General features: G+C 56.4%; 1 protein-coding gene across 1 annotated transcript in view; it reads right to left on the reverse strand.

Annotated features, from left to right (window-relative positions):
• MYT1L (myelin transcription factor 1 like) overlaps positions 1-9,202 on the reverse strand; it is a 298,509-nt gene that overhangs the window by 30,219 nt on the left and 259,088 nt on the right. The window contains exons 18-19 of the mRNA XM_015561792.1: positions 7,390-7,530; positions 6,512-6,580 (exon numbers count right to left, since the gene is read on the reverse strand). Coding sequence (XP_015417278.1) covers positions 6,512-6,580; positions 7,390-7,530 — 210 coding nt within the window. The remainder of the gene's footprint in view (positions 1-6,511; positions 6,581-7,389; positions 7,531-9,202) is intronic.

Genomic DNA, 9,202 nt, shown 5'->3' on the forward strand with positions numbered 1-9,202 from the left:
AAGCCCTGAGGCGCGTCCTGGGCCGTGAAGGGAGCAGCACGGGTCCCGGGAGCGAGGCCGCCTGCGCGCTCCTGTGGGTGGCCGACAGGAAGCGAGCCGGAAGGGACTGTGCGGGTGCCGGAGCACAGCCCCAGCGCGGAGCCCCAGTGCGCACGCACCCCCGGCCAGGCCCGCAGCCACCAGGAAGGGAGCCCCTGCCCAACCAAACGCGATTCTGTACGAGTTTGCAAGTCACGAATTGATTCTCTGAAAATAACCTGAGACGTTCCGCTACGGATCTTGCCGTCTCCACGCACGATGCTTGGAAGTGTGTCTACAACGGCATTGAATAAAACAGGACACGTGTCCGTGTGTCGCTAGGAAAGGACTCGTTGTCAGTGGCTCAGTAATGGGACAGAAGCACCGAAGGCCCAGATGCTGAAAAACCCAAACGCTTTCCAGCTGTAGAAATCACATTCCTGAATGGGGATCGGACTGTGGCAAATGCATGAAGAACCATGTGAACGAGGTCTGAGGCTCCGGGCGGGCTGGCTGGTATAGGTGTTCACTCAGCACGTGTGCCCGTTTCACGTGAAGTGATAAAACGAAGTACAATGGAAGTTCAGTTCCTCAGCCACGGGGGCCCCACCCAGGAGCTCAGGAACACGTGGCCGCGGCTCTGCACGCAGCCTTGTCAATAATTTCCCAAAGGGAACATCTACTTTATTTCCAATTTCACACACAGGGGTGTGTGTGCAGGTGCGAGGTGGCCCCCCACCCATGTGGCCCCCCAGGGAGTTCTGTGGGACAGCGGCAGACACGTCATAACGCCGGTTACACTTTTGTTCTGATTCTTAGGAAGCAGGTGCACTGATGTGTGTTCTTAGGGACGTCAGGGAGGCGTGGGGCGGCCACCCGCTCACAGGACCACACCGCTCCCATGGCTGGGAGGTCAGCGCTCTCCAACCCTCGTGACAGGGAAGCAGCCAGCCCCATGGACCTGGACTCGGGTGTGGATGACTGAGCAGAAGTCACCTTGCCAGACAAAGACCCTTTTCTGCAGCAAACCCGCCACGATGCAGCGCAACGAGACACGACGGCGGCCGCGCAGGAAGCCACGCCCCAGGCCCTCACACAGCCCTTCACTCCTTGAGTTTGCCAATCAGGGAAGAGACCTGGAGAGAATGGTTCCTGCCCTGAAACTGCCCGGAAAAATGCCCTCCAAAATCCTTGTCAATAATTTCCCAAAGGGAACATCTACTTTATTTCCAATTTCATTCATTTTGCTCCAGGGAACTGTAAATTAGTGAAGTGTTTACTGGAATGAAACCTCCAATTTACAAGTCAAGGCCCATGTAAGTGGTGCTCACGGCAGGCGGTTCCAGCCAGGGCCCTGGCTCTGCCCAGCAGGTCGGTGGGCGGAGGGTGCAAGGTCCACCCAGGCTGTGGGCCCTGCCCGGTAAAGGTGGGGGCTCCCCCAACTACTGGAAGGAGGAGAGGAAGGGAGGTGCTCAGCTGGGACCTGGTGAGGCAGCGAACGAGCAGGGCACTGCCGCCTGTGCCCCAGGTGGCACCCCGGCCGCGGGGCGGGAGGGACACAGGGGTTGTCCCCACAGTGTCTGCAGTGCCGGGCTCCAGAGACACGGAGGCGGTTTCCTGGTTCACCCCCCGCAGGGCCCCGTGGACCACCGTGGGGTGCAGCTCTGCGTGGTGCCTGCTGCACGTCCATCCGGGGGTCTGCGTGACTGCAGTCACCCTCAAGCTCATGACCTGGGAAGTTTCACGACATTGTGCCCGACTCCATGTCCTACGCTGGGCGTCCTTTACATCGGCCTGTACTTCCTACAATGAAGTGTGTGTGGGGGGGGTCTGCAGCAGGCGGTCGCTCAGGGAGCTTCAGGAAGTGCTGCCTGCGTGCACCTCACGAACCTGTGCAGACGCACAGACGCTGCCTCCAGTGGAGGAGGCGTCACTCACCAGGCGGGACATGTCTGCAGCTCAGCCACATCGGACCCCACGCAGCTCACCTCCCTGGGGGTCCCTGCCTGAGACCGAATGCTGAGCGCTGCAGGGACAGAAAAGTGGTGTGTGTGTGTGTGTGCCTTGCCCGTGTGTGCGCCTGTGTGTGCATGTGCGTGTGCCCGTGTGCGCCTGTGTCCGTGCCCGTGCATGCATGCATGTGACTGTGTGTGCACGCATGTGCGCCTGTGTGCATGAGCGTGCGCCTGTGTGTGCATATGTGTGCATGTGTGTACCTGTGCATGTATGTGCGCCTGTGCATGTGTGTGTATGCGTGTGTATGTGTGTGCACGTGTGTGGTTAGAGCCACAGGTAATTGTAAACCTCTACTCTCCACCGCGGAACAGCACACCTAAAGTGTTATTAATTTTGAAGAGGTAGCTTGACATGTGGAAAAGGTGTCACTGACTCTTGTCTGTGGGTCTTGCCTGAGCTTCAGTTTCTTTAAAAAATGTTTTTATTGATTTTTAGAGTGAGAGGAAGGGAGCGGGAAAGAGATAGAAACATCAATGATGAGAAAGAATCATTGATTGGCTGCCTCCTGCACACCCCCTACTGGGGATGGAGCCCACAACCTGGCCCTGTGCCCCGACCAGGAATCCAACTGGCAACCTCTTGGTTCCTGGGTCAACGCTCTGCCACTGAGCCACACCAGCCGGGTGCCTCAGTTCCCACATCTGTGAAAGGAGCCTGGGCCTTCCTGGGGGTTTCACAGAGGCACCTTCAAGGGACCTGTGTCAGTCAGACCAGCAGAGCCGTGGAACCTGGGGTGGGCGTGGCTCCCACGCACTCTAACTCGTGGCAGCCTGAGGCCCAGGTCACATGCATGGTGCCAGGTGCACCCAGGAAGCCCACGGCCAGCACCCACTTCCCACCTGTAGACACATGGCTGCAGACGGTCCCACACAGACCAGGCATTCCCAGGCTACCGAGCCAGCGGCGGAACAACAGAAGCGAGGGGCCCATGGGGGGCTGTTTAAAGTGGGAGAGCAAGTGTCACATGCCACCCCACCCCACTCAATGTGGAGGCCAGACCGACAGTCACCTCTGCTGTAAGGAGCGACCTGCACGGCGAGGCCAATGCCCCTCCGGCAAGGAAAGGCGCGTCTGTTAGAGAAACGGGGCTCCGTCGGGGCAGCTGTAACTCGCAAGGTCCTGTGGACTCACTGCTGTCCACCGTGAAGCACGGGGGCGGGGGGGTTCTGTCTGAGAATCAGGCGCACAGCCACCGCGGGCGACTCCCGCACCCAAAGCACCGGAAGCCGGAGACGAGTGAGGCCTCTGAGGCCCTTGAGGACCATCTTCCCGCAGCCTACGCTGCTCTTGCAGCTGAGAGATAAGCCTGGAAGACCCCAGGGATGAGCAGCCTCAGAGGAAAGGAACATCTTGGCCTACGTTCAGAATTCCAGTTTTTACAGTTTGCTTTAAAACAGATGTAACCAGGTTTTCAGAAAGGTCTGTGGTACATGCGTCTGAGCTAAAAACACAGGACAGATGCCCAGAAAGCACGGGCACGGGAGAGAACTTTCCAAAGGGCAGAGCCCCAAGCAGCCCCAGCACCGGGTTAAATCAAAGCCCCAACACGCCGCGCGGAGGTGGCGCACAGCAGCGACCGTCCTGCAGCAGCTGCCCCCGTGGGCCTCGGGGCGCTGCACCCTAAGACAAGAGCAACGCGTCAGGAAGCCAACTGGAGGCCCGTGGTTGGAGCTGCGTGGAGGCAGCTTGTTGGCTCCCTGAGGGAAAGGTAGCTGAGACCCTCCGTCTCCCATCCCTGCAGGTGCTCGCTCGCGCACCTGGAAGGAAGAGGGGAGCAGGCGGGAGGGCACGGTGTCTTTAGGAAGAGGCTGACGGTCCTGTCATGTGATCTGCAAGTTTTCCTGTCACGACTCTCAGGTGGTCTGAGCAGGGGAGATGGTCAGAGAAGAAAGTTCCTTCTGAATCAGAGCTCACGTGAAGCCTCATTGTCATCAGCCCCGCTGACTCGTGACAGTTTTATTCTATTTCTGGGCCTGGGGTCTGGTGAACTGCAGGGTTGGACCTCACCCAGGGAGGCAGCTTGAAGAACACCGTGCAGCACCCCGAGTGTGTGGGGCTGGGCTCCAGCCTCGGGGACTCCTGGCCGGCGTGACCCTGGCCTGTCCCCTGGGAGTCACTTTCCTTGGGCTGTGCCCACCTCCCTGAGCCACTGACCTGGGCTTTCTCTGTCGGACAGACCAGGGGCCGGAGAGCAGGAGCTCCAGACGCCAGTGGCCCTCACGTGCACGTCACATTCTGATGTGCACCGTTTACACGTTGTACACAATCAGGAATGACGCTATTGACTTCTTTTCCAGAATATTCACAACGTGTGGCTCTGGGTGAGCACCGAACTAGGCATCATCTTGGGGTGTTTAAGAGGTTTGAGGACCCAAGACCCAAAGTTTATCTGGCAGAGTTGTCAGTCCGTGACCAAGAGTGTCCGGTTAGTGGCCAGCTGGTGTAACGTCAGTGTGAGAAGGGACAAGAGGACTCGCTCCAGGAAGTGCTTTCTCAGCAGGTGCACGTGGAGGTGCTCTCTGCAGGAGGCGGGGCCCCACTGTCTCACGAGACGTGGGAGCCGCTGCACCACGGCCAGTGCCGGTCACGCTCTCCACCACGGAAGCGGCTTTGAGAACACGCGTGAAGAAGCTCGGACCAGAGCCCGGCCTGATTTCTCTAGAGGGAGCTGCGTGACCTCCCGATGGACAGCGGCCTGGGACTCAGGTAAGAGGAGTGGATGGGAGAATCACAATTCCAAGGAGAAAGGAAACCATGTACCCTACGGACAGCTGGAAAAGACCAGTGAGAACTGCTTATTTCAGCATTACACCTTTATTGTGTACATTTAATCGAAGATCCAACGATAAACACAAACCATCCAGAAAACTGGTCACGTTTAGGTTTCTAAGAAAGAGAAACCATGCACTGGTTACAAAGACAAGCCTGGGAGCGAGTGTGGCTGTCAGATCAGCCGGATGAGGAGACAGCCCCTCTGGATGGCGAGGCCCTCGGGGAAGAAGCGGACGAGGGAAGGGCAGCGCCTCCCTCTGAAGATGCCGATGGCGAGGACGCCATCTTCCAAGATGAAACAGGAGGAGGCAGGCAGCCTGGAGCTTCAGATCCACAGAAACTTCTAAGCCCACAGTCAAGGGATGCAAACCAGTGCTAACCAGACCTGCAGAACACTACTCTGGCCTCTGGGTCTAGATGCGGCATTAGGCGCGAGCTGTGGGAAGGCCACGGTCCCGGTCACAGCCGGCCTGTGGGGCGGGAGCTGGGCCAGACTTCTGCCAAGTGTCCTCATCACAGAGTCAAAGGGAAGTGCCTTCGAGGCGCTGGCTAAGGTCCAGGGGCAGTGACCCACGTCCTGGCCAGGAGAGAAGCATGGTTTCAAGCTATGAAAAAAGAGGCCGGAACCCAGCGGGCTGAGCTGTTCTTGCTAATCCTGTCCACTGGGAGGCACTGTGGAGGATGCTACGGGCTTTATGGCCGCCGGGAAGAGGGCGCCTCTGCTGTTTACACGCCATGAAGAAGACTGGTGGCCGGAGGGCTAGTTCAGAAGGTCACTGAACATGAGCAGGTGGTCTACGGCGCTAGGGCCCTGGACAGGGGTCCTGTAAGAAACGACATGAGTGAACCGAGCCCCACACCGGACAGCCTGGTCGGCGCAGCGGTCGCGGGTCTTGGGAAGGAATCACGCAGGGTCAGCAGACAGCATTTTCTCTAACGGGTCACACAGCCATTTCCTAGCGAGAAGGAAGCCAAGCAGTGTGGCCCGAGGGCACCGAGGACAGCACGGGCCCCTGGTTTCCTCACGTCCACCCCGCGTCCACTCCAGCGAGAGCCCCGTCGCGCGGTGCCCTTCCTAGTACCTGCGCCCACCTCGTCCACAGTCTGCCGGGAACTGACCCGGCTCATCACGTGTGTGCACTTGAGGCATAAGTGCCGGAGACCAGATCATGTTTAAAATATAGAAAAATTACAGACACAGAGGAGCAGGAGATGCAGCCGCTAGAGGGATGCGTGTGTGAAGGCCTGAGTCGCTGTCTGAGTGTCGGTGACTCTGACCGCTGGGAACCTGAGGGGCTGGCTGGTACCCTGTAGCTTCCTGTCACAGTGCTAGTGAACGTCTAAGCGTTAAGTAATCACGTGAACTACTGACTCTCAAAACGTCAATTTTTGACTTTTAAGTTTTTGTCTTTTCTTAAAAGTCTGAGAAACCCTGTGGAACCTCCCTTCCCTGTGCACGCACACCTGCCGGAGAGCACAATGTGCTTTGGGAAAATGGAGACAGAAAGGATACGACTGAAAGAACTAGAGACAGACGAGAGGGGAGAGCAGAGGGAGCTGCTGGGAAGGGACTACATCCCGAGGACCCAGGCATGTGCTGCTGTGCACGTGGCTTCGTAAAGACATTTTCTTTTCAGACGACACCTCCGTTCTGTCCCTGCTCAGTGAGCAGGCTTCTAAGGAGGACGATGCCCATCAGTCTTACTTGAGTTCCTGCGAGCTGGTGGCCAGCATGCTCCGGATGCTCTTGTCAGCCAGCGGGCAGCCCGACAGACTGTAAGACAGGCCAGAGAGTCCGTGAGGAGCCTCCACCAGCTGGCGCTCCGAACAAACACACACAAAATTGAAATTAAAGTTTAATGCAGAAAAGCGATGGGGCAAGTGCTGTATGTTGACTTTTTATAATTAACTCTGCATGTAAATTTAAGAAAACAGGTCTGTTAAGTCACTTTTTAAAAAAGATAAAAATATTAGTGCTCTTTGGTTGAAATGTAAAGAATTTCCCCAATTTAGGCAGCTTATTTTCCAATAAAGCACATTCCACAACACACCCATCAGCACATGGTGCAGGTCAACATGGAGCACTGCGCGGGGCACACACAGTCGACGGGGGGACTGGGACAGCATTGTTGAGGTAAGCTGAAAACAATAAATTGGAAAGACAGGATCCACCATGAGGAAAATGAAGGCACACCTTCTATGTGAGGCGTAATTACCAGTCACATGACCACTCCCATCACACCTGGGTGTTGGACATCTGCCACCAAACAAAAACAGAAACAGCCAGAATAGTAAGTGTGTTTAAAAAACTTGTAAAAAGTTTCATTGTTTCCAGTTTAGCTGCAATGTCTGCAAGGGGTTGGGCCCTGGAGAAGCTGTGGGTGTGCGCCTGGATGAGGACGGCGGCTCCGCGGCCAGAGCGCGGGAACACACGCGAGGCCACGTGGCGGTCGCTCTGCCGCCCTGGCCGCTGGGGACATCTACACGCTGCGGATGTCGCATGCTCAGACGGCAAGGCACGCACAAGCCGGTTTTAAAGTAGCAGAGAGAGGGCGCGAGGAGAGGGAGCCACGCCAGGCTTACGTTATCAGGTCCTTCTTGCTCTCCTTGCACTGCGGGTACTTGGGCTTGGGGCTCGGGATGGTCACCTCCCCGGGGTACCTCCTGTCTTCCAGGGCGTCCTGGAAGGGGTCCAGGTCCTCCGGCTGTAGGCGAAACAAGCGTCAGCCACACCGAGGGCGGCTCAGTGCACAGGCAAAGGCCGTCCCCGCGGGCACTGCCTCCCACTTCCCCTCTCCCGACCTTCCCTTTACAATCACGTTACCTCTTTTCCCTCTGAAAATGCAGACTGAAATTTGTTCAGTCTCCCTTTGGGGCTGGCCCTTAAGATCGCATCTGCTCTAGACCCTGGAACTCCGGGAGCTTGTCACGGGCAGGGCCTTACACACAGAGGGACAGAAGTGGTCTGGACACAGGGACGCCTCACCCAGCGCCCCACCTCCACAAGGGAGCGCGGTGCTTGAGCCACAGGCCGCGCCATCCCCATGCTGCCTGCACGCTTCAGGGCTGCACCTGGGGTCTCAGAGCAGCCACTGGCTCCTCACTCTCCCTGGGCCCTCAGCCCTGATGCAGCTTTAAATCCTTCTCAGCGTTTTCTTTTTTATAGGAAGTGGGTCCAAGTGTCGTGACCTAGATACTCCTATAGGTGGCACTGTTGAGCAGACGTTCCCCTGAACAGGAGGTGTTTTCGCTTCTGGCAGGGCAGTGTGCGTCAGGCAATGCTCCGGTCCACTTATGGGGGCTTCATAGTAATGACAGTAAGCTCGGAGCTCCCCCTGCCTGCCTCTGTGGCCCTAATGACTGAACACTGAGGCGGAGGAAGCTCTGGGATTTCGCTCTCAGTCATTCTGAAGAATAAGAACAATAGGCCTTGAGGTGGAAGGGCCTTGCAGAAAGATGCCTTTCCCTCAATCCCTACAAATGGCCCATGTTTCCTTTCTCTCCACCTCCGTGTTTCTAGAGCAGTGGTTCTCAACCTTCCGGCCCTTTAAATACAGTTCCTCATGTTGTGACCCAACCATAAAATTATTTTCGTTGCTACTTCATAACTGTCATGTTGCTACTGTGATGAATCGTCATGTAAATATCTGATATGCAGGATGGTCTTAGGCGACCCCTGTGAAAGGGTCGTTCCACCGCCAAAGGGGTCGCAACCCACAGGTTGAGAGCCGCTGTTCTAGAAGATGCTATTGCTTTCATGTGGTCTTCCCACTGCATTAAAACAAATGTTCATTTTTCAGTGAATAGAGAAAAATGTTATGACTTTTAGGATTAAAACACTATAGAGAAAGGTCAGGCCAGTAAAAAACAAGTTTTTCATTTCTTTCTTCAGTCTAAAGAATATTATAACTATTTAATAAGCTGAATTTGAACATTATAACGACTTTAAAAACAGGTTCTTGCCAGAGGTGTTTTGGAAAATGTGGATAAAGGCTCAGGTGACGACGGAGCTACATGGCCCTCAGGGCTGGGCCTGCTCTGCGCTCCAGGTCCTCAGAGAGCAGACCCCCCTTGGCTCCAGAGCTGCGCGGAGGCGCCTCTGCGTTAGGCAGCGGGTCCCCCGAGAGGGGCTGGCCTGCTGCTGACACATTTTCTCAGAGAAACTGTTTGTAAGAAAACACACTGTTTAGAATACAAAGTTCATCCTTCAGAGAAGTCAGTGGTTTGTTTCACCAAATCCATGCTGGTCACAAGTCCTTCCTGAGTCAACAGCCATGTGCCTGGAGCCTCACTAGCTACGGGCACAGGAGGGAGACAGCCCTCCCAGGCGAGGGCAGCGCACGCCTCCCAGGACACCAGCTGGGACCGAGGCAGTGGCTCGGGGGGAGGGGGACGG

Source organism: Myotis davidii, unplaced genomic scaffold (genome assembly GCF_000327345.1).
Source record: "Myotis davidii unplaced genomic scaffold, ASM32734v1 scaffold1395, whole genome shotgun sequence".
Classification (NCBI taxonomy): Eukaryota; Metazoa; Chordata; class Mammalia; order Chiroptera; family Vespertilionidae; genus Myotis; species Myotis davidii.